General features: G+C 54.6%; 1 protein-coding gene across 1 annotated transcript in view; it reads left to right on the top strand.

The window, feature by feature from the left end:
* ATP7B (ATPase copper transporting beta) overlaps positions 1–26,008 on the top strand; it is a 47,782-nt gene extending 21,774 nt beyond the window's left edge. Inside the window, exons 5-20 of the mRNA XM_075562877.1 lie at positions 386–462; positions 1,840–2,014; positions 5,708–5,941; positions 6,501–6,592; positions 10,292–10,419; positions 10,521–10,675; positions 10,851–10,985; positions 13,684–13,878; positions 14,387–14,569; positions 15,914–16,058; positions 17,549–17,692; positions 19,002–19,144; positions 20,507–20,710; positions 20,782–20,899; positions 23,023–23,125; positions 23,605–26,008. Coding sequence (XP_075418992.1) covers positions 386–462; positions 1,840–2,014; positions 5,708–5,941; positions 6,501–6,592; positions 10,292–10,419; positions 10,521–10,675; positions 10,851–10,985; positions 13,684–13,878; positions 14,387–14,569; positions 15,914–16,058; positions 17,549–17,692; positions 19,002–19,144; positions 20,507–20,710; positions 20,782–20,899; positions 23,023–23,125; positions 23,605–23,869 — 2,496 coding nt within the window. The 3' untranslated portion in view covers positions 23,870–26,008. The remainder of the gene's footprint in view (positions 1–385; positions 463–1,839; positions 2,015–5,707; positions 5,942–6,500; positions 6,593–10,291; positions 10,420–10,520; positions 10,676–10,850; positions 10,986–13,683; positions 13,879–14,386; positions 14,570–15,913; positions 16,059–17,548; positions 17,693–19,001; positions 19,145–20,506; positions 20,711–20,781; positions 20,900–23,022; positions 23,126–23,604) is intronic.
* The last annotated feature ends 1,320 nt before the right edge of the window (positions 26,009–27,328 follow it).

The following is a 27,328-nucleotide window of genomic DNA, read 5'->3' as shown; positions in this document are numbered from 1 at the left end:
GAGTTTCCTCATGTGGAGGGTGGCAGTGCTCATACCCATTGTAGGTTTGGAATTCCCAAACGAACTCAAACATTCTTGGTCTTTGACTCCACATGGACCAGCTCTGGAGCCTGGCCAACCTCTTCCCCTCGGACCTGTTGCCTCTGCAAACCCGAGGGCAGGAATGATGGCCACGCTCTGGGTGGTGTAGCTCTAAGCACAGGTGTGAGGTGGGGGGCGGGGGTTGTGGGCGAGAGGGGAAGCTTGGATAAGGGAGTCCCACAAGAGTCCTTGATTTTTCATTTCGAATAATGTGTCATGATGTTGGTAAATGCTCTCTTCCAATGCTCGATTTTAACCACATGCCTTCCTCCCTGCCCCCCCCCCTCTTCTTTTTAATAACAAGGAAACTGGCTTTCATGCTTCCTTGGCCCCGAGAGACCCCAACGCTCATCACCTGGACCACAGACTGGAAATAAAGCAGTAGGTAGAACAGAAAAGTAAAGCTGAAGCTCTTGTCTAAGTACCTCCTCCTCCTCCTCCTCTGTCGGCGAGCTCTCTGGCCCCTGCTGCACCTGTGCCTTCACGCTCAGCCTGTCCCTGCTCTCTGTAGATCCAGAGAGCTGCCCAATGGAACTCCGTGCAGGGGTGGAAATCTTGTGTATCTGAGCTGCCCCCCGGTGGCGACTGAGCATTTGAAATCCGGCTCATGTGACCGAGAGACTGGATGTTTAAATGGATTTCATTTTCATTTTAATAATCACGTGTGGCAGGCGGCCAATGAATTTGTACAGCACTTAAATCGGGAGCGAGTGCTAGAATGTCCATTTGTCATGTTCCTTGTGCCAAGTTTCAAGATCTCCGTTGAGAGGCCTCCAGAGGGATCGGAGGATGGGCATCATGGCCAAGTGGAAAGACACAGGTTCACGTACACCCTCAGCCAGCAGCGAGGCTGGCATGTGAATAGGGCCGTGCTGGAGTGCTGTGGAATGTCAGCCCGATTTTTAAGAGGCCCCCGGGTGTGACTGGGGACCAGTACGTGAACAATTTCAAGGGGTTCAAGTGGGTTTGGTGAGGAGAGTCGAGCCTCACAGGATGAGCAGACCTCTGCTGAGCTGAGGGAGGAGGGAGGGCCAGAGGTGAGAGGGGCTTCTAGGCGCCATGGTGGCAGAGAAGGCACAGGTCTTTGGGGACCCACATGGTTTGCCGGGTTGGCGTACCTAGAGCAAGGAGAGGGACCTGCAAGCTAGTGAGAGGCTGACTCTCGGCCTTGAGCATCAGTCGAGAGGGATGGGACTTGGTCTTGCGGAACCGATGGCTTCCCAACCACGTTGAAGGTGCGTCAGAAGTGACGCCGCCATTCTGTTAGATTGTCATGACTGCAAACAACCGTGTCAGGCCATACTTGTCCCCAACAGCCCCTGCTTTCAAGCTGCGGTCTTCATCAAGGGCTGTCACCGTCATCATCACTGACATCTTTTAAGTATTTCTTTGAATGTAAACCTGTCAGTGGGTTGGTATTGATAAGACATGACATATCCGTTTTCTGTATTTTAAACTAACAGCTATAGGGAGCATATACAAGGATGCTGAACCTCTCTGGGGTTGGTCTTGGCCTCCGGATGCACTCTTCTTACCGTGCACTGGAAATAGCTCATCGGCTACGTGAAGGCAAGGGACTGGATCTAGTCTCTTTGGGAGCTTCTGGCTGTTTGGTGTAGGCCTGTAGACCATCCCTGGGTGGCCGGGCTCAGAGAGAGCCCTTTTGCTTTAGCCGCTGGTGGCCTTGCCCAGACGCATGGCGAGTGTCCAGCCATGTTCTCAGGAGGGTGATGGCTGTGTGGCTGTGCTTGCTCCCAGGTGGAAGAAGTCTTTCCTGTGTAGCCTGGTGTTCGGCATCCCTGTGATGGGTCTGATGATCTACATGCTCATCCCCAGCCAAGAGGCCCATGAGGCTATGGTCCTGGACCACAACATCATCCCCGGACTGTCCATTCTAAACCTCATCTTCTTCATCTTGTGTACCTTTGTTCAGGTGAGTGTTTGAAAGTCGGGCATGTGTGCTGTCGGCAGATACTCTGCCCTCTTGCATCAAGTGTAGCTTCAGAGCGTGGCCAAGTGGCCCTTATTGACACTCTGCAGCCCTACCTGGGGGACTCCAAGGGGACTGACAGTGTTGGTTACAGCAGATGAGCATTCTCACTGGCAGGATTGGGGAACCGGAGATGTTCTCTGATTTGGTTATTGTTGGCTGCATGGGCCCTGAAGACGGCACCCGGGCCGTCCTGGAGCTCAGAAATGTGGTCTTTATTGATGAGGAAAAGCAGCCCCAGAGAACTTCTGCTCTGGCTGATGGAAATGTGCACTTGATGCACACATTTTGGAAGATAAAAATTAAACCCACTGGTGTTTAACTTAGAATTATTTGGGAGCAAACATTCGTAGGTTGAATTTTTTTTTATTTCACATATTGTGTTACTATGTTTTTTTTGTTTGTTTGTTTTGTTTTTCTCTTTTCTTTTTTTACATTTTATTAGGGACTCATACAACTCTTATCACAATCCATACATATACATACATCAATTGTATAAAGCACATCCATACATTCCCCGCCCCAGTCATTTTCAAAGCATTTGCTCTCCACGTAAGCCCTTTGCATCAGGTCCTCTTTTTTTTTTCCCCTCCCTCCCCGCTCCCCCCTCCCTCATGTGCCCCTTGTAATTTGTACATCGTTATTTTGTCATATCTTGCTCTATCCGGAGTCTCCCTTCCCCCCCTTCTCTGCCGTCCCTCTCCCAGGGATGAGGTCACATGTGGATCCCTGTAGTCAGTTCCCCCTTTCCAACCCACTCACCCTACACTCTCCCAGCATCGCCCCTCACACCCTTGGTCCTGAAGGTATCATCCACCCTGGATTCCCTGTGCCTCCAGCCCTCATATGTACCAGTGTACAGCCTCTGCCCTATCCAGCCCTGCAAGGTAGAATTCGGATCATGGTAGTTGGGGGGAGGAAGCATCCAGGATCTGGGGGAAAGCTGTGTTCTTCATCGGTACTACCTCGCACCCTAATTAACCCATCTCCTCTCCTAAACCCCTCTATGAGGGGATCTCCATTGGCCGACACTTGGGCCTTGGGTCTCCACTCTGCACTTCCCCCTTCATTCAATATGGTATATATATATATATATATATACATATATATATACACATATACATATACATATATATATACACATACTCTTTTTTTTTTGCATGATGCCTTATACCTGGTCCCTTGGTTACTATGTTTTAATATGATCATTTAAAAGCATTTAAATTACAGTCACATTTTATTTTCTTTTGAAGTTTTATTATTTTTTTATTAAATACTTTTATTGGGGGCTCTTATCTCATCGCAATCCATACATTCATCCATTGTGTCAAACACATCAGTACATCTGTTGCCATCATCATTTTCAAAGCATTTTCTTTCTACTTGAGCCCTTGGTATCTGCTCCTCATTTCCCCTCCCTCCCTCCCCCACCTTTCCTCCCTTATGAGACCTTGATAAGTTATAGATTATTGTTTTCATATCTTGCATCGTCCTCTGTCACCCTCGTCCTCTGTCACCCTCACCCACTCTTCTGTTGTTTGTCCCTCTGGGAGGGGGTTTTATGTTGATCCTTGTGATCGATTCCCACTCTCTCCCCACCACCTTCCCCTTATCCTCATGGTATCTCTATTCTCATTGTTGGCCCTGAGGGGTTTATTTATCCTGGGTTCCCTCATCAGTTGGATTTTATAAAATATGTGTTCCTTTTGGTTATAAATATGATACAAGCTTATTGTAAACAACTCAAGCCATCGCTTAAGAACAAATGGAGAAGATAATTCTCCCACTGATCAGTCTCTCCTCCAACCCGACCCCATGTCTCAGCGTTATCATAATGCTGTTAGTCATGAATTGGTGTCTGTCTTTCCAGATCTTCACTGATGTTGAGGACAGACGTGTGTGTGTGTGTGTGTGTGTGTTGTGTGTTCACATAATACAGACACAGATTTTGTCACTGAAAGGAAGACATAGTAGACAGACTGATTTTGTAACTATTGCTTTTGTTTCTTTAACAAACACATTTCTTTTCTCATAGTTTCAAATCCCCCAAATCCACCCACCAAGCTGATGCCAACCCTTAGCGACCTTGGGGGGCAGAGTTCCCGAGGCTTTCTGAATCTTCATGAAGCAGCCAGCCTCATCGCTCTCCCTTGGAGCGGCTGGTGGGTTTGAACTACTGGCCTTATGGTTCCCCCAACAGCACCATCAGGGCTCCTTTCCCCACCATTTAAAACCAAACTCTCAAACCAAACACTGCCATCAAGTCGGTTCTGACTCACAGTGACCCAATAAGACAAGGGAGGACTGCCCTTGTGGGTTTCCAAGACCGTGACTCTACCAGGGCAGAAAGCCCCGTCTTTCTTCCAAGGAGCCGCTGGTGGTTTCAAACTGCTGTTGGGCACCCAACACACAACCATTACACCACCAGGACTCACTGCTCAGGAAGCTGACCATCGAAGTACAGCGTACCCCCCCCACCTCTCTCTCTCTCTCTCTCTCTCGCTCTCGCTCTCGCTCTCGCTCTCGCTCTCGGCTCTGGAGGGGTGGCCTTTGTCTCTTCTGAGCTGCTGCTTGGCAGTCTCCTAGAGAGCTCTAGGTGGTTTGGCATCTATCTACCTCTGCTCGTCCCATTTGTTTAACTTATTTTTTTAGTCTCAAAGGGTATTGACGCCAGATACACCCGACACTGAATCTGCCCCATGAACATCTTAAGACAGCCCATTCCAAAATGGAACTGCGGCTGTGGCCACAGGGGTTGGGATTTACAACAGACATCGTGGGGGGGGCATCATTCAATCCATGACACCCCTCTTCTGTTTTTAACCCTCCCCCATTTTGTGACTGGAGTGAAGGTTTATAGAGCAGATCCTCGGTTTGCTTTCCACAGGTCACGCGTGGTTTGTTTTGTGTCATGGATTGCGACTCTCGTGGTGCCCCATCCTTTAACCCCCTTCCTCCCTGTGTTTCCCGTTTCCATCCCTCTTCCCCTCACCCCGTGTGATTTGTGTGGGCCTCACGGCTGCTCTTGTGATCTGACACAGATGATTTAGTCTACCACAGTGGTGAACACCGGGCCAGACCTGAAGGGCAACGCAGGCCCCTCGCCCCCGGGTCCCACCGTCTCTATCCACCGAGAGTAAGCCTGTGATTGAGAGTCTGGTTCCACCCTCTTCTCCTGCTCTACCCGGGACCTTCTGATGTAGCCCCTCTCAGAGCAGTTGGTGGTGGTAGCCGGGCACCATGTGTTCTTCCGGGCTCAGAGTTGGGGAGACACAGGGATGTTTGCGCTGTCCACTTGTCTGGCTTTTGTCCTTACCTGTGGACCAGGTGGATTCTTTGACGCTCGCGCTTCCTGCACCTAGTTTATCCTCCTGCAGGTCTGCATAGGCCAGTCCACAGGGAAAATGAACCCTACCTTGTCTGACCACTCTCCTCTTGGTGAGCATTTAGCTGTGCCCTTCGGCTTTGAAAGGTCTCCATTCCTGGGACCCTTCCATTCCTGAATTGGGACACACGCTTCATAGAGACGCCAACGGCAGACACCAGCGTCGTGGAAACCTTCTAGAGCGTGTGTCACCCCGGAGGGGGCGCCCGGTGAGCTGTGCCCAGTCCTGACTCTCGCCTCCTGTCTTCCAGTTCCTCGGGGGGTGGTATTTCTACGTCCAGGCCTACAAGTCTCTGAAGCACGGGACGGCCAACATGGACGTGCTCATCGTGCTGGCCACAAGCATCGCCTACGCCTACTCCCTGGTGATCCTGGTGGTGGCCATCGCGGAGAAGGCCGAGAGGAGCCCGGTGACCTTCTTCGACACGCCGCCGATGCTCTTTGTGTTCATCGCCCTGGGACGGTGGCTGGAGCACGTGGCCAAGGTACCTGCAGCTCCAGGCTGCCAAACGGCGGGTCCCCAGGCACCCAAACCGCGCGTTTAGAATTACTAATGACACACAGTACACAGAGAGAAATCCGAAACCAGCGTCTTAATGAGGCGCTCCGGTCACTAAGCTCCAAATCGGTTGCTACTTCTAAAATCCCAGCTAATCGGATTCACTAAGCCTTTTGTTCAGGTGCCTTGTTGAATGGATGGGATGGGCCTGGGGCTTCAGGTCCAAGCTCACACCATCTGGTAGGACGTGGCTTGTGAGTGTAGAAATTGGCATTTCCACCTCGGAGCCATGCCACGGATGACACCCTGCATGGTGCCCACGGTGTCCCACTGAAGGATGAGGCGCAGGCCTGGAATGTAACTCCCGGGTGTGAGACACTGGCTCCCTCGCCTTGCGGTGATTCCACCACCGCCCAGTTATTGGCGACCCCATCCTGCCAGAACCTTCTGATGCTGGGCCCTCTCATGCCAGCCCTATGGGTGGAGGTCTAGGTTTGGCGGCTGGGCTTACGACAACCCTGACTTGTATTCTGGTTACTCCTTAGAGCAAAACCTCAGAAGCCCTAGCCAAGCTCATGTCACTCCAAGCCACAGAGGCCACCGTCGTGACCCTGGGGGAGGACAACGTCATTATCAGGTGGGTTCGATCCGCAAGCTTGGCCTGGAGTGCAAGGGCGCGAGGCCGAGTGGCCAAGGAGAGGGCATGCGGTTAGCTGCCATGACTGCAGAAGAGGAAGGGCAACCGCGGCAATGGGAGACGTCCTCGAGGACCTGGAACCTGAGCACAGCCTTGCTCTCGAGACGAGCAAAGACCCAAGGGCTTCCTTCTGCCAACCAACAGCAGTGGGCGCGGGCCTTGTCTTCTTCATAAGCCTGGCTGATGTTATTGCTGCCGAAACTTAGATGGCACTCTGGTCGCAGGTTCTCTTTCATTCCCAGCATCTCCCTCTTGGCTGAGTCTTACCAACGGTGTGGGCACTTCCTCTCAGCACTCCCTGGGCCCCGTGCCCCTGCGCCCTGTGCCCTTTGTACCACTGAGCTCCTTGGAAGAGAGATCTTGGGGCCTTCCCTCCTACATCCTCGTGGGTTCTCATCAGCTTCTTTGGTTTTATTGCTAAGGCCCTCAGAGACCCCTTCACCCTTTTCTTACCTGACCCATCACCTACGCTACCTTGCCGTCTGGGCTCTCATCCTTAAAGACGTGGTTCTTGGCTTCTTTGACCCAACTCCTGCTTGTCTACCAGTGTCTCTGCCTGTCTGCCCAAGCCTTCCTCAGGGACACCTCTTCTGCTCCTTCCTCCACTTCCTCCTCCGGCCCCACATCTAACCTGTCACCACATCCTGTCTCTGTAATCTATCTGGCTGTCAGCTCTGGTCTGTCTGCTCTGTGGACCTGCCTGACCCAGGCCCTCCAGGTGCTGTGTTGAAGCCAGGCTGCAGGGTCAGCGTGGAACTGGCTGTATCTCAGGGTGCACGTGGCCAACTCTTAGAGGCTCCTGGGGCACAACTTGTTGAGCACTGGGTGAAGTTCGCAGTCCGAGGAGCCTCGGAAGAAAGTCCCGGTAACCTGTTTCTGAAAGTTCACAGCCTGGAAACCTTACAGAGTGCAGGTCCCAGAAACCCATGGGGTTGCCGTGAGTCGGAATCAACTCTACAGCAACTGGTGTGGAAATTGAACCGCAGAAAGAACCCTGCTAAACCCATACAGGCATGTCCGCTTTACACCAAGCTGCTCATAGTTTTCCATTCAGTCAAATCGATTCCCACCCAGAGCGACCTAAACTCTGCGTCTTTACAGGAACAGGTAGCCTCTGCTTGCTCCCACGGACCAGCTGGCGGGTTTGAGCCTTTGACCTTGTAGTCAGCCAACCAATGTTTACCCAACAGCACCAGGCAGAACAGAAAAAGCATGCAAGTTAGGTTAAGCAGAGACCAGAATTATTGAAGGTTTCTTTAAAATGTCCCAAATTGGACGTGTGCAGCCAATTCTTTACTCCTCACTGTCTAAGCAAACATTTCAGTTTGTGCAGGGAGAGAATTGGTTTCCAGGTGCCCCTGGGGTAGATTAAAATCTCCACCAGTTCGTAACCATCTGGCCCCGCAGGGGACCGCAGGACAGGGTCACAAACATTAAGAGACAGCTCTTTTCTCAGGAGGTGTACAGCCTGGAAGCCAGAGATAGACACAGATAGGAACCGTGCAAATGGATAGTTAGTTCAACACCTGGCAGTTCATCCTATCCCTCCCTGCATAACCAGTAAAACAAGGTGCCACAGAGCCAGTCCCGACTCAGGACGAGTCCAGGAGCGGCAGGGCAGGACTGGGCAGGGCCATGTTCTCAGGGGCTGACCACGAGTACCAAGCCTTTGACCCTGGACTGCTTACAGCGGAAGCACAGACTCTTGTTCCCGATCACACCTTGACCCTGTGACGGAGCTGACCAAGGGTCCCTGGTGCCGAGCGTGGAGGACCAGTAGCCCTCCTAGCCTCCATGATGCCCCTCACACGGAGGCAGCAGCTCAGCAAGCTGGGCAGGCCTTTGAATGTCACTATGCAGAGGCTATCCCAGAATCATTTTTTTAATCATTTTATTGGGGGCTCTTACAGCTCTTATCACAATCCATACATACATCCATTGTGTCAAACACATTAATTAGTACATTTGTTGCCATCATGATTTTCAAGACATTTCCTTTCTACTTGAGCCCTTGGCGTCGGCTCCTCAATTTTTTTCCCTTCCACCCTCCCTCCCTCATGAACCCTTGATAATTTAGATTTTTTTTTTCATGTCTTACATTGACCGCTGTCTCCCTTCACTCACTTTTCTGTTGTCCATCCCCCTGGAGGAGGAGTGTTATATGTCGATCATTGTGATCGGTTCCTCTTTACTCCCCACCCTCCTGGTATCTCTGTTTTCATTATTGGTCCTGGGTTCCCTTGTTGAGAGCTCTTATCTGTACCCGTGTACATGCTCTGGTCCACCCGGATTTGTAAGGTCATGATTTGTGGGTCATGATAGTGGTGGGGGAGAAAGCAAAAGAACTAGAGGAAAGTTGTATGTTTTGTGTTGGTGCTGCACTACACCCTGACTGGCTCGTGTCTTCTTGTGACCCTTCTGTAAGGGGACGATCAATTGTCTACAGATGGACGTTGGGTCTCCACTCTGCCCTCCCCCCTCTTTCACGTCAGTAATGATTTTTTTGTTCTGGGTCTTTGCTGGAACCATTTTTAAAAAGCCAGCATCAACATCGCTGTCTTCTGGTGCTAGTGCAAAACACCCGCCCCTGCTGGTGTGCACAGAGGCGGCGGCTCCCTAGTTTCCCTGCCTCTGATCTTTGTGAAAGGTGGTTGCCAGGCCTTGATTCTGCCGTACCGCCAGAGGAGCTCAAACGGCGAGCCTGCAGGTTAGCAGTCAACCTCGAATGGGCACCGATGTCCAGAGACCCCTGAGGCAGCCTCAGTAGCTTCGCTCCTCTCCTCCAGCCGCAGGCCTTTAAGTGGAAAGGGAAGAATTCAGAGGACAAATGATCCAGGTGGCTCCCTGTACATACCTGGTGGCTTCAAGGCCATCTTTGTGGAAGGGAAGGGGCGTATGAAGTTACTTTAGGCCCATGTGTTTTCCATGCCTTCCCGCTGCCCAACCCACAGTGCCATCAAGGCCCTGTTGGCATTCGTCATAAAAAAACACAACCACACTGCTCTTAGCTGATGTCCACCCATAGTGACCTCCCTGTAAAGACTGTAACTCTTTATGGAAATCGAAGGCCCCGCTTTTCTCCCCGTGAGCGGCTCGTGGTCTCAAACTGCCGACCATGCGGATCCGCAGCCCAACACGTAACCATGGCACCACCAGGGCTCCACACAGCCTGCCATCGAGTTGATTCCGACTCACAGTAGAACCGCCCCTGTGACTGTCTGAGACTACAACTCTTGAGAGGAGTAGAAAGCCTCGTCTTTCTCCTGTGGAGCGGCTGGTGGTTTCAAACCGCTGACCTTGTGGTATAGCAGCCCAGCACAAAACCACGATACCACAGATGGAGTCGATGGCACATATTTATTGCCTGGTCCGATCCCGCCCTGTGTGTACTCCATTTCCTCCCCAGTATCGGGCTTTGAGAGGAGAGGCTTGGCCGTCGCTGTGCTCAGCTACGTCCTCAGTGCCCGGCAGTTAGCACCTATGCAGGAAGTCGCGGCTCAGGCTATAAATGGGTGAAGCCAGGGAATGCTGCTGCTGTCCCACGTAAAGCAAGTCGAGCCTGGACAGCCCGGCCGTGCGTCCAGACGTGCCCGGGTGAGAGCTCCTCCCCGTGTGTAACGGGGGCGGCCTCTGTTGCAGAGAGGAGCAGGTGCCCATGGAGCTGGTGCAGCGGGGTGACATCATCAAGGTGGTCCCCGGGGGCAAGTTCCCAGTGGACGGGAAGGTCCTGGAAGGTAACACCATGGCCGACGAGTCCCTCATCACAGGTTAGCTGACTTGTCCCGTGGTCCCTTCCAGCAGGGGCCAGGTTGAGGGGGGGGCGTGTTGCAGAATGGGTGGCAGCTGGTGTCTGCCCTCCACCCCCTAGGAGAAGCCATGCCGGTCACCAAGAAGCCAGGCAGCACGGTGATCGCGGGCTCCCTCAACGCTCACGGCTCTGTGCTCGTGACTGCCACCCACGTGGGCCGAGACACCACGCTGGCCCAGATTGTGAAGCTGGTGGAAGAGGCCCAGATGTCAAAGGTACGAAAGCTGCGAGAGCTGCTCAGAAGGGCCAAGTGGCTCCTGTTTCCCCACGGGAATTCCTCCCAGAGTCCAGTCGAATGGGGCACGCTGCCTGGAGGGGAGGTCCAGAGCCCATCGCTGCACGTGCTGCGTGCCGGTTGCCATCGCCCCGGCCCTGTGTTTGTCTTCGCAGGCACCCATTCAGCAGCTGGCTGACCGGTTCAGTGGGTATTTTGTCCCATTCATCATCATCATTTCGACGGTGACGTTGGTGGTATGGATTATAATCGGTTTTCTCGATTTTGGTGTTGTTCAGAAACACTTCCCTGTAAGTTGGATGCCTCGGGCAGGGTGGTTACTGCTGTGTTGTAAATAAGCTTCTGCTGTTAACGCCCAGTTCTCTTGCCTCTCTCTCGGCTCACGTAGGCTTTAGCTGCCCCGTTTGTGACACGTTCTATGTTTGCATCACTTATCACAGCAGCAGAACGGACGGCAAGTGACTGACGTCCTGTAGCCTTCTCTTAAAGATGCCCTTTGCTTCCCAGGAATGCCTTTGTCACAGACACCCACCGCCTCCCGGCCCTTCTGCCTACAGCAGGGATCACGTGCTGTGTGGGCCAATCTTATGGCCATAAATCCTGCATCCCAGAAGATAGCTCACCCCGCAGCTCTAGCGAGCAGCTAGCTGTCTGCAGCCTCCCTCCTTTCTTAAGCAATGCTAACGGTTTCCAAATCACTAAATATGTGTTTGCTAATGTATGGGAAATAATGGGATAGCTACGTATATACTTTGACATGCAAGGGAAAGGTGGAGGAGGACACCCCACCCCCCAAGAAACTTGGGACAGAAACGAGAGCTAGACATGTGTGAAAGGCTCACAGCCATCTTGCCAGGGCCGGGTGACATTTGTGATGGTCCCGGTTGGGGGTGACTCTTAGCACCAGTGATGAGAGGCCAGGGAGGCAGACAACTTGCAAGACAGACCCCTCAGAGCCCCCGGGCCCATCTGTGAATGAAGCTGAGCTTGGGTAGCCCTACCGTCCCTCAGAAGGTTCTGGAAAAGTGGTGTTTGAAGACAGCTCCCCTCAGTGGCACAACAGCCTCCCTGAATTTTTAAAAACGATTTTAAAATCACACAGCCAGACTAGTGTTTATCTTACCTTTGAGCCACAATATAAGAAACCACGAACTAGGAATTATTTCCCCCCCCCCCTTCTTTAGTTTAAATGCCTGCCTGTCGCTAGCAGTATACCAGAACTCTTGGTTACCAAGATGTCGTTTAAGAAGCGGGCTGTACCGTCCTAAAGGGAGAAGTGCCGCACTCGCTGGCATCTCGGGAGACCGCAGTGGAGAGCACCCTGCGACGTACGAGTATCTGCCCTTGGCTCTGGCTGGCAGCCAACTGCCAGAGCTTTCTGCTTTTTGAGGGAGAGCACCAGGCTGGGGGGAACCCCTCCTACGCAGGTTGGAGTGTGTGGCTTTCTGCTGTTGCCTGCCTTTCCGACTGACTGGCTCCTTCTGTCTTTATCTGCACCCTCAGAGCGGATGCTGCCACCCAGGTACTGCATGTTCCTTTAAGACACTCTTGTCGCACCATCTGTGGGGACAGGGCTCCCGCTCCTTCTAGCAGGCCCACCCCTGACGCTGGGGTGCTGTTAGATATTGTTTTTTCTTTTCATCTTAAAGTCACGTTCTATCGGAAACGACATCTGTTCCTCTCTCTAAGGAGGGTGGTTGTTAGTGACCCTTCTGGACCTTCCTTTAGCACCTTCGAAATAAAAGAGGGAAAGGGAGACCGCTGGAAGGTTGGGGCCCATTTCTATGATCTAGGAGGACCGCCTTCTGTTGTGATTAAGCGAACACGGCCTCTCTGGATCCTCCATCACCGAGGCACACCCGTTTGAAAAATAAGTCAACAATAAGGCAAACTGTCAGAATGCAAATCCTGACCCTAACCTCTGGTACCCAGAAAAATGGTGGCCTGGAAGGAGAGAGACGAGAAGTAAAGACGCTGGCCAGTCCCTCTCCAGAGCTGGGCGGAGAGTGAACTTGCGTCAGCTCAGCCGGGAGACGATGGGGGCTTGCTTTGTTCACTCTGCAGGGTGCCCGTGGCCACATCATTTCCTCAGTGTATCCTGCGCCAGTACGGACACCCTACCCCCAGGTCAACCAGCAAGCCCCCGGCTGGTGGTTTTCCGTTTTGTGCCATCCTCGCCCACCTTCCTCTTCCACCACCAAAAACAACGAAAAAAGGAAAACCAGCACTGTGTTGATGACCTTGAGTGTTTTCCCACTTGTGTGACTGTTCCCTCAGGATAAATTCCTGGGACACGGTCATTCTGAAAGCTTTCCTAACGACGACGAGAGTCCTAAGGATGGTGTTGTGCTGAGTATCTCGGTGCTTCTCCTGTGCCCACGGGTCAGACTGGACACTTTAGACCCCAACAGCTCACTGCCACGGAGTCGATCCTGACTCCTCGCCGCCCTGTTGGACGCAGCAGAGCCACCCCTTTAGCGTCTGCAAGGCTGTAAATCCTATGGGAGCACCCAGCCTCCTCGCTCTCCCGACTCGATCTATCTGAAAACTCTCAAACCCACTGCCGGCGAGTCGATGCCGACTCACAGCGACCCCGGAGGGCAGGCGAGAGCTCGTGACGGGGGCAGACAGCCTCGCCTGCTCTTCCCTCCTCCTTACTGTACTCCGGCAGCAGCCTGCAAACAAGTGCTCTCCCCTCCATGCCACCGAGAAGGGAGCTGAGGCAGGACAAGGGCTCCCAGGCCTGTGCCACCTCCTGCTGGGAGGGTGCCTCTCTGTGAGGGGAGTGCACAGGGTCCCGCTGGAGAACAAGGGTGCGGTCCGGATCATGTGCCAGTTCGAGATGGCTCTGACGGCTCCCTGGGGGCCCCTCTGGCCCTGCTGCGATGCCGTGTGTGTGTGTGTGTGTGCGCGCGCGCGCGTGTGTGTGTGTGTGTGTGTGTGTTGGTCTGCCCGCTCACCTGGCTCCCGGTCTATACCCCCTGCCAGGGCCACAGCACGCACATCTCGCAGACGGAGGTGATCCTCCGGTTTGCCTTCCAGACGTCCATCACCGTGCTGTGCATCGCCTGCCCCTGCTCGCTGGGCCTGGCCACGCCCACGGCCGTCATGGTGGGCACCGGGGTGGCCGCGCAGAATGGCATCCTCATCAAGGGGGGCAAGCCCCTGGAGCTGGCGCACAAGGTGGGTCTGGCCGGGAATGCTGGGGGTCTGGCTGCCGTGGCTGACTCGAGCGAACCGCTGACTGTTGCACCTTAAGCTAGTAGAACAGGTGGGGCTGGGGGAGGAAGGAGACAGTAAGGGGTGGGGTGGGGTGCAGTAAAAGGGAGACGTCGTTGGGGGGGTCCATGTAGAAAAAGGAATGCTTGGAAACTGATGGTGGGAGCAATTGTACAATTCTGCTCAACGGGATTGAAATTTGGAATGATCCATGATCAATGTATTAAATCCCAATGAATAATGAAGTAAAAACAGGATAAAAAGAAAGCAGCACCAGCCACCCTGAGGGTAGCGTGTCCCCTGGGGAGCAGTAGGAAGCCACAACCAGCCGGCGACCATAGCCACTCACCGTCCGGTGATGAGACCTGGGCCTGGTCTCCCTCATGCTCCCCGAGGCTCTGCCTGAGAAAGGCCAGGACCCGAACGTCCCCACCATGGCTGCTCACGGGGCTGTGTGGTGGTTTTCTCGCAGATAAAGACCGTGATGTTTGACAAGACAGGCACCATCACCCATGGGGTCCCCAAAGTCACGCGCTTCCTCCTGCTGGTGGATGTGGCCACGCTCCCTCTCAGAAAGGTCCTTGCTGTGGTGGGGACCGCCGAGGCCAGCAGCGAGCACCCCTTGGGCGTGGCGGTCACCAAGTACTGTAAAGAGGTACGGCACTGCCCTGTCCCTGCACCTCACAGAGGAATGGGAGCCTGCGAGCACCTGCCCTTCCCCACCTCCCACCTCACCCCCTGGTGCCAACAGTGTCTGAGTGTGGCACCTGGAGTTTGTGAACCCCTAGAAGGTGCCTATGAGCGGGCACAGGTGTGCTTGCCCACCATAGGGCGCTTGTGACATCTAACGTTGGCATAGCCATTGATGCGGCATGCATTTAACGGGTGTGGGTGTACATCTGTACCCAGGGCTGTGCAGGGCAATGGGTCACAAAGACAAGGGCGGGTCAGACTCTGCTCTTAGGGAGCACACAGCACGTAACCCCCCCCAGTCACATCAGAGGGGCCCAGAAACCAGGGTGGGAGCTTCAGGTGAGGGAGGGAGGCATCCATGCAGCTGGCGTGGCAGGAGTGAGCCCGGTGCCAAAGGCGAAAAGCCCCACAGTCTGTCCATCCCTCCAGGAGAAGGGCCCGGAGTGCCCTCAGCCCGGGAGCTGATCTTGTAGAGGGGGCAGGGGCTGTCAGACCATTCCCTTCAGGAGCGATGTTGCTGGTCAAGGGCAGCCATCGTCCAGGCAGGAAGGTGACCTCAATGCCCTGGGCAGAAGTTGCCAGGGGCTAGCTCCCCTCCTGGACAGGACCACTCACCGAAACCTCAGAGCGTTCTGTCTCCACGTTCACCCTCCCAGTGATTCCGGAAGAACCGAGCTCCTCCCCAGCCACCCTTGCATTTGCTCCCTTTGCTATCCTGGCTAAGTACCAGCCCCCCTCGCTATTACCCTGCCCTGCCCAACAGACGGGCAGTTGTCTCTGCTAGGGGTCAGATAGCCCCAAAATAGCTGTGCCCCCGCTTCTCCATTGTTTTTATGAAATTCTGGGGGCCCACTGCTCTGGTGGGCTACACATTGAGCTACTAACCACAAGGTCAGTGGTTCGAACCCACCAGCTGCTCCGAGGGAGAGGAGGCTATCTACTCCCATAAGGATGAAAGCCTTGGGAACCCAGAGGGGCAGTTCTTTGCTGTCCTCCTGCGTGGCTGTAAGTCAGAGCACTCAGACGGCAGTGAGTTTTGGAGATCCTGTGACCGCTCCTCTCTGTCAACCCTGCGTGTACGCCCCTTTAGCTGAGTTCTTTGCCGGGAACTCCTTTCTCCTTTGGGTGTGTAACCTGTCCAGGTACCACAAACCGGCCACCAAGAGAGAAGGTCTACGATGTGCAATCTCACGTCGATGTAGTCACAGAATCATCTCTTACCAGATGAGAGAGAAATCACTGCCGAGCTCACCGTCTCCTCTGCCTTCCCGATCCATTCTCCGCTTCTTCCCTGCTCTTCCCACAGGAACTTGGAACAGAAGCCCTGGGCTACTGCACAGACTTCCAGACAGTCCCGGGCTGTGGCATCGGCTGTAAGGTCAGCAGCGTGGATGGCACCCTGGCCCCGAAGGAGCACCTGAACGGAGTGGGCAACGGGCTTGCCGAGAAAGGTAACACCAGCCATGGTTCGGCTGCAGGGGACCTGTAGGGCCTGGTGGGGTACAGTTGGAGGTGTGCTCTGGGCCACTCAGCTGCCTTCCCATCCCCCAGGATACCCCCCGTGGTTCGGTGCATTGGTGCTTTGGCACTTGGCTGGAGCAGTGCCCGTCTGGTCCGTGAGCTTGAGTCTCCTCTTTCCTGGTCCAAACTCATCTTCTCCCTCAGACAGTGCACAGCAGCTGGGGTGGGGTACCACGCTTGTTCTCTGTCTCCCTCTCTCAAGGGGGGCTTCTGGCGTGTCATGGGCAGGAGGCCAGGGGGAGCAGCGACACTGCTCAGAGGGGTAGCTTGGAAAGGCAGCCTGCCTTGTTCCATTCCCCATGTAAGAGTGGACGAGTCCCTGACCCCCAGCCCAGCTCCAGCGTTTGCTCTGAGTCGTGAGTCTGGATTTGGGTTGGGGATGCTAACACCACCCACGCCCGGTCCCTGGGAGCCCCGCCCAACTCCAGGATGGCCTTTCTCCGGAGCTCCCAGGACTGCAGCAGGCAGAGGGATCAGGAGCCACCCCGTGCAGGAGTCGTCCGATGCCCCCGACTCATGGCGCTCTCCTGTGTCCCCTAGAACTGTGCTCAGTGGGATGAACTGTGCTCAGTGGAACGGCACAGGGCACAGGGCTTTCACCAGCAGCAGGCTCCAGGCCTCTCTTCTGGGATCCCCCTGGGTAGACTCACACCACCGACCTTGAGGTCAGCAGCTAAGTGCAAAACATGTGCCTCACCCAAAACCGGGCCACGGAGTGTATTCTAACTCACAGTGATTACCCTCGGGCTTCCAAGGCTGAGACTCCCTACAGGAGCAGGCAGCCTCCTCGGGCTCCCTCAGAACAGCCGGTGGGTTTGCACCAACAGCACTTGACCAGCTGCACCTCCTGGGCACCTTTGCCCCCACCCAGAAGCCTCACCTACATAGACCGCCTAGCCACTTGCTGGTGGACCTTGAGTGAACAACCATTAAGCTAACTAACACTTGCTTCTAGTGCCAGGCAAATGACGAACTGCTTCTCATCCCTGTTGCACTGTCAGGGGAGGGTTGGCGTGCTACCTGTAAGGTCAGTGGTTCAAATCCACCCGCGGCTCTGAGGGAGAAAGATGAGGCTGTCTGTACATTAAAGAGTTACAGCCTCAGAAGCCCTGAAGAGGGTCCCTGTGTGTCAGAATTGTCTCGAGGACGGCACGTCTGGCGTGGTCTGTTCTCTGTAGGAAAAGATTTGGCTGATGCTTCTGAAGGGAAGTAGAGATCGCATCTGGGTTGGGCACATTGACAACACGTGCCTCTTAGCGCCCCATGAACACCCACCCACGTGTCTTAAGCACGGAGTGCGCTTCTCCCTGGGCCTTGAGGGGTGGTGTTATTGGGTCACTGGTTGGGTTAAGGTTCTTCAGAACTGCCCGTGCCTATGGTGCTGGCCTAGTTGGAAACCCCCACAATCCCTTCTGAGCAGACGCGGCCCCTGAGACCTTCTCCGTGCTGATTGGGAACCGCGAGTGGATGAGGCGCAATGGCTTAACCATCTCCAGTGACGTCAGTGACGCGATGACAGACCACGAAATAAAAGGGCAGACAGCGGTCCTGGTGGCCATCGATGGTACCTTCCCCCTTGAGTCCCCCTCCCTGGGATCGCCCCACCCTCACCCCCGCTCGCAGCCCAAAGCCCTTGCAATCAGCCTTCACCCCCAGAGCAGTGTTGTCTGGCAGTGGTCTCCTTGCCCTTGGAATTGTCATTGTCCTCTCTGTCACCCTTGGCCGCTGCCCAGGTGGCCATACAAAGTCAGCTGACTTCTCGAGTATCACTGCTTTGAGAGGGTACTGCGCCCTCAAACCCACAGGCAACCCGGGACCTTGCCTCCCCAGGCTCTACAGAGGATGCCTCTAGTAAGCATTGGTAATCTCTGCTTTCACAAATCCTGCTCCGTGCTTCTCAGCACACGGGCTGTCTGTGCCTCAGGCTTCCTTTCTCAGACATTTGGCCCTTTCTTGATGTTTTCTGTTAGTAGAAGTAAATTTTTTAAAAAGCCAAATTCTCTGCCATCGAGTCGTTTCCAAATCATAGCGACCTTATAGGACAGAGTAGAACTGCCCCTGGGGATTTCCAACACTGCAACTCTTTGGGGGAGCAGAGAGCCTCCTCTTTCTCCCTTGGAGCAGCTGCTGGTTTCAAACTGCTGACCTTGCCATTAGTACCCCAGCATGTAGCCCACTGTGCCTACAGGCCCCCTTAATAGACGTAAACCATGTGCATGTCGGAAGTAGGCATTTGTAGTGCTATATTTTTTGACGTTCCAGCCAAATAAGCCTTCTTTTCCCAGTCTTGCTGCCATTCCTGCTCCAAAATCCCTGTGAACCCCCCTGCCTTCTGAGCTGGTCCACAGCACCTGTCCAATTACAGGACTGGCCCCCTTCTGTACGTCACATCCCTTCCCCCTGTTCTTGTGCCCATGTCAGACCCTTAGAGCCTTGCTGTCTCCGTATCCGAGCTTCACTCCCAAAAACGCTCCACCGACGTGTTTTGGTGGAAGGTACAAAAGAGGAAGGATGGGTTTTGGGGTGGCTTGGCTGCACCTCACGTTCTAAGTGCCGTGTTGTCAGTTCTCATGTCTCCACAGCAAGTGCTCACTGGGGTCTTACTAAGAGCCAGGCAGTCTGTACAGGAATGTGTACTCCCTGCAGAAGAATTGTGTGCAGAGTTAGAAATAACAAGATGAGCCCCCCCACACACACACACACAATCCTGTGACTAATATCAGGCTTTTGGTCCCATCTATCTTTTTTTAAAAAGCAACCCACAATCAGCTGCACAATTTGATGCGTGGGTTTTTGCGTTTAATGCCAAGGAAAGCGGTCAGGGGTGGGGACATTGCCGGCATCATTTGCGTCCGTCGCTGGTCCTCCCCCAGGTGTCCTCTGCGGAATGATCGCCATCGCGGACTCTGTCAAGCAGGAGGCGGTGCTGGCTGTGCACACGCTGAAGAGCATGGGGGTGGACGTGGTTCTGATCACCGGGGACAACCGCAAGACCGCCCGGGCCATCGCCACTCAGGTACGAGCCGGCAGCTGGGCGGCGTCCCTCTGTAAGGGGGCGAATTCCTCAAGCCACCAGGAGCATGTCAGGCTGACAGCTCTCTCTGGGGAAGGCAGCGATCCCCACCGTGTGCCCTATTCTGCTCAGAGACACCCCCAGGCTCCACACATGAAGACGGCATCTCGGGCCTGGGTGCCATGATGAACACGGGCCTGCCCATGACCCCGGGAAAGCAGTTCCAGCTCGCTGTTGCCCTGCTTTTGAGCTGGGCCCCGGGGTCAGGCAGTCAAGACTTGGGGGGGCTAAAATAAAAGGCTTCCCCCTCTTTATGGTCAGAGGGTGTGTTGCCCACTCATCCCACCCCCCGGGTGCCGTGGGGATAGCCTGCCCCGTGGCTTCCTGACCCCTGTGGAACATGGCTCCAGTGTGAGGTCTGGAAGTTGTGCCTGCTTACACAAACCCTGTGTGCAAAGCTGAGTGCTTGTGCAATACCACGGCTTCCTAAGAAAAACCCACAGGACTGGCCTGTCTTCCTGCTGTGGCCCCTGGAGCCCTTCCCATCCCTGGTTAGGACTTTGATCCACATACCGGCCCCCAGGCAGTGAGGCGTGGGCCTGCCCTCGGGAGGCTCATGGTCAGTGGAGAGGTAGCCCAGTGGGAAGTATTTGACTCCGTGTCCTGGCTGGACACTTCAAGGAGCAGCTGGCAGGGCCAGTGATGGGGGCCCAGGTGCCTGTCAGGAGCTGGGGGGCAGAGGGAACAGGTCAGCTTGCAGCGGGCAGGCTGAGCAGTGCGGTAGAGAGAGAATCATAGGATGAACTGAGGAGCTGCGGGTAGCGAGGTGGATACAGAATAAAGTGCGGGGCCCGTGGACCACAAGGCTGGGGGTCAGGGATGGGCAGAGGCCAGGTGGGGAAGAACCCAGTCCTGCCCACTGAGGGTGGGGGGAGTCTCTAAGTAGGTTGGCCCCTGTCGCAGGAGAATTTTGTTGTATGCAATCGATCGAGCGTGCCATCTGGTATGGTAGCCCATCTTTATGTGGGTCATTCATTACCAAGTGCCAGTCCTTACCATGTTGTACAACCGCCACGACTGCCTGTCCCCAAAGCCCCACACAAAGCTGTCAAGCAGAGGAGTAGGCAGCAGTGGCTCGTTTTGGGAAGCCTGCTGGGCCAGAACCGGGTTAGGGGCCAGCGAGGAGGCTGCGTGAAAAGGCGGGGAGGCTAGATGACGTGGGGGCGTTGAGCAGGAAAGCCAATCCCCGAGACGTATGGCCTGGTTTTGGAGGAGGGGAGATTTGAGCGGGAGGGCTCATGGCTTGGGCCCCCGAGTCGAGTGTGGCTGTGTGTCTCATCTGACAGCCGTCTCCTGCCCTCTTAGGTCGGCATCCACAAGGTCTTTGCCGAGGTGCTGCCCTCCCACAAGGTGGCCAAGGTCCAGGAGCTGCAACTCCAAGGGAAGAAGGTCGCCATGGTCGGAGACGGGGTCAACGACTCCCCAGCCTTGGCCCGGGCCGACGTGGGCATTGCTATTGGAACGGGCACCGACGTGGCCATCGAGGCGGCCGATGTGGTCCTCATCAGGGTGAGTGTGGCTGTCCTCTCCCCCTGCGGGGCGTGGACAGGCTCCTCACCCCGGCCCTCCCTCTCACGCAGAATGACCTCCTCGACGTGGTGGCCAGCATCCACCTTTCCAAGAGGACCGTGTGGAGAATACGGATCAACCTGGTCCTGGCGTTGATCTACAACCTGATTGGGATACCCATTGCGGCAGGTAGGGGTGGCTCTCGCTGCCTGGCTTGTCACCTTGTGTGGCCTCCTACTCCCCCCTCCCCCCCCGGTCCCTCCTCTCTCTGCCAAGTCCCTACGGGGCGTGTTATATAGCCCACCTTGCTGGCTGCACAAACACCTTAGAAAGAACTGGGGTTCTGTTGTTGTCTATGAACCCTGGTGGCAAAGTGGTTCTGCGTTGGGTTGCTAACCACAAGGTCAGCAGTTCAAAACCACCAGCTGCTCCACAAGAGGAAGATGAGGCCTTCCACTCCCATAAAGCGTTACCATCTGAGGAACCCGCTGGGGCAGTTCTGCCTTGTCCTCTAGGGTCGCGATGAGTCAGAATCCACTCAAAGACCATGAGTTTGTTTGGGTTTTGTTTTCGGTATGTCGTGAAGACAAAGGAGACAACACCAGGAGGACCCAGCCCTCTAAGTAGACTTTCCCAGAGCAGGAAAGTCTGAGAGTAGATCCACTTCAGCTGTGTTTCTCACAGTGGCCTTCCTCCCGTTCCTGCCAGCCTTGTTGCCCTGCAGTGAGCTGTGAAAAGCCTCCACGGGCTGCTCTTGCTCCCCGGCCCTGCTCACCGTTGCCCCCTCTGGTCCTCTCAGTCACTTGCTTGTGGGCATATTTTCTGCAACACTCATTCATTAAGACCTGGAGTCTGAAAATTAATCATGGGGGAGGGTTGCTGGGCACTGTGACTGGCATTTCAGAAGCCCTATCTCTTTTAAAAATCATTTTGGGGGCTCGTACAACGTTTACCACAATCCATACATACATACACTGTGTCAAGCACATTTGCACATTTGTTGCCATCATCATTTTCAAAACATCTGCTTTCCACTCGAGCCCCTGGCATCAGCTCCTCATTTCCCCTGCCCTCCCCATTACCCCTCTCTCATAAACCCTTGATAATTTATAAATTATTATTATGTCATGTCTTACACTGTATGACGTCTCCCTTCACCCACTTTTCTGTTGTCCATCCCCCAGGGAGGAGGTTATATGTAGATCCTTGTCATCGGTTCCCCCTTTCTATCTGACCTTCCTTCCACCCTCCCAGTATCACCACTCTCACCACTGGTCCTGAGGGGTTGATCTGTCCTATATTCCCTGTGTTTCCAGTTCCCATCTGTACCAGTGTACATCCTCCGGTCCAGCTGGATTTGTAAGGTAGAAGTGGGATCATGATAGTTGGGAGGGGGAAGCATTTAAGAACTAGCGGAAAGTTGTATGTTTCATCGTTGCTACACTGCCCCCTGACCTGATAAGCCTTATCTTAAAAGGGAATCCTGGAAAGAGATGGATCTCTGTGCTTTATACCTTCACACACACACACACACACACACACACTGAAACCTTGTGGAGCTAGGGGACAAAAACACACACAAGTCACACACACACACACCACCACCACCGCCACCCCTGTAACCTTGTGGAGCTAGGGGACAAAGGCCCAGTACTTCTGTGAAGTAAGCTCCTGTGTGGAGTGAGGACCCCTGAGGTGCTTACACCCTGACAGAGCCTGAGGGTTGGCGGTGACTCGGTCACAGGGATTCGTCCGTCCCCTTGGTCCCTGAGTCAGGCAGATTTACTTCCTGCCCAGAGCCCAACAGGAGCTAACCCCCTGCCCCAGATGTTGGACAGTGTCTAGATTCTCATCTCTCTTTAAACAAGGTCCCGTAAGGCTCTCGAGGTAAGATGATCTGTCAGAGCGTGCCTGCACTTGCACTGTTCTACTGCCGCTCCACCTCACCCCTGCTCTGATCTGCACCCCTCCCTGCCGAGAAACCCCAAACCGAGCCTGCTGCCATCTGGCCGGTGCTGACTCATAGCGACCCAGCAGGACAGGGCAAAGCCGCCCCCTTGAGTTTCTAAGATGGGAACTCTTCACAGAGTAGAAAGCCCGTCTTTCTCCCACGGAGCGGCTGGTGGTTTCACACTGCCCACCGTGCAGTTAGCTGCCCCGTGCGGAACCACTGTGCCGCCAGGGCCCCTGCCCCGACCTCCCTGCGACCTCCTGAAACGACCGAGCACCCCCACAGAGGGCTTCCAGAAGGTCAGGGCAGGTCCCTGGGCTGCAGTGCAGAAGTGTGTCCTTCCCCACCCCCCGTCGGCCAGGTGTCTTCATGCCCATCGGCATCGTGCTGCAGCCCTGGATGGGGTCAGCGGCCATGGCCGCCTCCTCGGTCTCCGTGGTGCTGTCATCCCTGGAGCTCAAGTGGTGAGTTCCCAGTGGGCCGGAGGCGCGTGGGGGTGCGGTGCGGTCTTTGCAGGGTTTGGGAGAGCTGATGGCTAGGAGAACATCCCAGTTGCCTGAGGCAAAGAGCAGGGCGACAGCCTCCTGCTGAGCCGAGCGTGGGCTTCCTTATGGAGCATCCACGCAAAGCCCCTCCAACAGCCGGGCCGCCCTGGTGGCCCTGTGGACGTGGTGGGGGGCGTCCCTCAGGAAAGCCATTCCTTCCTTCATGTATGAGCATGCGTAGCAGCAGCTGCCGTGTGTAAGGTGTTTAGGTAGCACTCGTCTCTATCAGGTGAACGGGATTTGAATCGTAAGTGTTTCGTAGCCCTTCTCTCTAAACCCGAGAGCTTTCGAGATGGACTGCGTGTGAATGAACTGTGAGGGGAGAGGCCTGTGTCAGCCTTTTCAGCAGAGGCCCGTGCCCCAAATGCCTCAGGCGCTGTTGCATGTCTCACCTGCAGCTACAGGAAGCCAGACTTGGAGTGGTACGAGGTGCAGGCCCATGGCCGCCTGAAGCCCCTGACCCCATCCCAGGTCAGCGTGCACATCGGTTTGGACGACCGCCTGCGGGACGCCCCCCGGCCCTCGCTGTGGGACCAGGTCAGCTACGTCAGCCAGGTGTCTCATACCTCAGACAGGCTGTCCCGACACAGTGCCACAGCCGACGACAGCGGGGACAAGTGGTCCCTGCTTCTAACGGACAGGGACGAGGAGGAGTACATCTGAAGGCTCCAGGCAGGTGCCGATCCAGCAGGCTTGTCTCCAGGGAGCAGCTGTGCCCCGAACACGCTGTTGGCGGCCCGAGGGCACCGTGTGGCACAACAGCCAGGGCCAGGGTGGTGTAGGCATCAGGCCATCCCGGCCATCCCTGTAGCCATAGCCCATTGGCCCTGCGAGCAGCATCCGTCTGAACAGGACTGACCTCCCTGGGCCCTGCTGGCCCCAGGGCATACCGACCTGGTCTCCTCCTCCCCTTCCTCCTCCTCCTCCTCAGTAACTTTGGCTTGGACAAGAGGAGAGCAAGGTCGGCCTCCTCCTGGGCCTCATGTCTTCCACTCTGGACAACTACTTGCAAAAGACGGGGGACCCTCATCAGAACCAAAAACTGATCCAGGCCTTTCCTCAGGACTCAAAAGCATCAGGTTGGGCTCTTCTGGTGATGTCCCCACGCGTGTGAGACCACAGTTTATACCTCAGCTGCACCTGTTGTTGTCTGTTAGCGCCACCTCCTCCTCCTCCTCCCTCTGTGCTCGGTATCCAGCCGTCCTGGAGGTCCCTGCTGCCGTCCCCCAAACACGCTCTGTCTGTGCACTTCCTGCCCAAGGCTGTCCTCTCCCACACACGCCTGCCCGGTTCACTGAGGAGAGGCCGCACTTCCTCAAGTTAAGACTCGTCTCAAGGAGTCTGGGCTTCCCAACCCGGGCTCTGGACAGTCCAGACTTCCTGCGGGTGGGCTGAGTCCCTGTGGGAGGCCTTGGTGGTGCTCGACGTGAATGCCCTTTAGGGGTGCATGCGGGGTGGCTGGCCAGGCCCCCAGGGAGCAGGGCCTACCTTGTATTCTATGAAGATGTCCCTTCTCAGAAGCTACTAGATAATGCTTGGGAGGGGTGCCCTGGAGTCAGCAGGGACATCCCAGTGAGTGAGTCATCCTGCTCCACTATTAGCCTTCTCCACGTGTGCCTTAGGACAGCGGTGTCCCCAAAAGAGAGCCTCTCTTTCTTCCCAGGGCTCCAAACTGGTCCCACCATGGCCAAGGCAGCAAAATGGAAACTGACCTGAATTTGTAAAACGTGGGTGTCCCGAGAGGGGAAGATGATGAGCCCTGGAATGAGAAACTCAGAAGAGCCCCAGAGAGCCCTTTCCAGAGCCTGAGGCTGGAGACTGGCTTGTCGCTAATGCTGTAGGCCGCCATCTGGAAGCTGGCCACCATTGGTTTCACCTCTGTCAGGGCTGCCCTTGTTTTCTAAGAGGGAGGCTAAGGTCCTAGGAGTATGCCGCCTGTAATTTTCCCTTTTGGGGTATCATTCCAGTACACCCATATTCCAAAAATGTGAGCTTGTAGGGAGCTTTGTTGACCAGCATGGCGCCCGAGAGAACCTGTTCAGAGCCTCTTCAGGCTTTCTCGCTCTTGGCGACTTCCTGGTGGTGGTGACCCGCCATCCGAGTTGGGAGAGTGGACCATGCTTCGACCCTGAAGTCGGCTGGTGATTGGCCAGAGCCACACGGGAGTGGACGGGTGGAATCTGACATTACATGCTTCAGAGGCCTGTGGTCACCCACAAAAGATAACGAGACTGTGACCGAGTGTCAGTTATATCCCAGGTGAATGTCACCACTTTTGATATGTTACCTCTGCTCCTCAAAGCAAACTAGCAAGGTAGATCTCAGTGGCCCCCCTTTCAGGTGAGGGAACAGATTCCCTCCGCCAGTATGTGTTGCCACGTCTGTTGGCTCGGAAGTCTTCAACTCTGCAGATCCTCGAAGCTCCGCATGCTGGATAAGAAGGACGACTCAAGCAATCAGTTCTTGGCCCGGGAAGACCGCAGCTGCGGGGCTTTGTCTGTGTTGCCCGCTAGTGAGGTCTCGCGTACCTGGCTGTGTGGTTTCCTTTTGCCATCAGTTGATGTCTGCTGAGCTTCGTCCTCTAAAAGTCAAGTGCCAGCGTGGTTCGATTTTGCTTTTTGTCGTTTTCAAGCTTTCTCTCCCTCCCACCTCCTTCCCCCTGCACTGGGCCAATTATCTCCTCCCCATTCTTCCACCTGTCCAGGGACACCTCGTGTCATTACATTGTCTCTACAATGTAGTGTTTTGTCTTATGAAAAAGCTTTTAGTACCATAAATGTATATATTTATGGGCATGGGAATATTTATGTGATTGAAATAAAATAATAAAAAAGAAAGAAAATAATGATTTAAGTGTTCTAAGTGTGAGGGTTTTTTGTGCCCCTTTGTTTGTTTTCCTGGAGAGACATTTTCTTTGGTCAGATAAGAGCACTTCCTGTTTTAAAAATATGCAGTAGTAGAGTACCGTTTCGTGTTATGCATCTAAAACTCTGCTTTGGTTCTGTCCATGAGTGAGAAGCATGGGGGCGAGGGTGAGAGCTGTGTGCTTGCTTCCAGGAAGCAGAAAGGTCAGGATTTTAACAACGGGGAGGGTGTGGGGTTCATTGGAGGCTTTCCCACCTGTCCCCTCTGGTCTGCCCTGATGCTTTAAGCTCTTGGCATGGGCCTGAGTGGTGATATCTCAGACTGGAGGGCCTCCACTAACCTCCCAAAGGAGAGAGTCACACCTTCTAATCTCGTGAGCAATAAAGCAAATGCTAAGCCAAAGCATCAATGTTGCAGTCTAAGGTAGATGCTGTGTCCGTGTCTTGCAAGGAAGGTCTTGGTTCTGGGGGGGTGAGGTCAGGGAGGGAACCTGCCTGTGTGACTCTTGGCCTGGAAACTCAATAGCCACCAAGTGCAGGGAGTAGCGAACATTCATTGCCGCCAGCGGGAAGCACGGTGTCCTGTTCTCTTGTCCTGCTGCTTGTAAATCTGTTTGTTTCAGTGTGTCCCTTCTAACACTTGTGCCTGGGTTGGCTGATGTGGTTGGGTGTTTTTCTATATACCTTAGGGGGTGTCTGTTGCACCTGGGTTGTGACTTGTATGTCCTTTACAGGCTTACAATCTATGGGTAATTTTCCTTTTATGTTCCCAGCACCTGAGCCCTGTGTGGTGAGGTGGGAGGTCTTGGAAGAGCCAATTCTTGTTCGGAAGTTCTGCTCCCACAGGGCCACACAGATGCCTAAATCAGGCATGAGATACACTTCTATGGATGGCTTGAGGCCCTTGCCTACAAAAGGCTATTCTCCTAAGCGTCTGTCTCAACCCAAGGCTCCCGAGGCTTCGGGGTAGGTGTCTGGAAGAAGTCAAAGCAGTTTGACTCGACTACTAACCTAAACACTGGCTATTAGAACCCCCAGCAGAAAGAGGGCCTGGTCATCTTGTGTAAATATTAATATCGAGAAGACCCTCCGCCCAGTTGTGGGGTGGAGAGTGGGGTCTACCCACCCACACACACAGATTTGCCAGAGGACATTTGTGTAAGGGTGTTTACCTTCGACAATTCTATGAACAAGGTGGAGAATGCAGGAGACAACGTTGCGAAAGCCTCTCGGACATAACTGAACACCTTGAAGGAAG

Source organism: Tenrec ecaudatus, chromosome 11 (genome assembly GCF_050624435.1).
Source record: "Tenrec ecaudatus isolate mTenEca1 chromosome 11, mTenEca1.hap1, whole genome shotgun sequence".
Lineage (NCBI taxonomy): Eukaryota > Metazoa > Chordata > Mammalia > Afrosoricida > Tenrecidae > Tenrec > Tenrec ecaudatus.
This window is presented reverse-complemented; position numbering and strand designations above follow the sequence as displayed.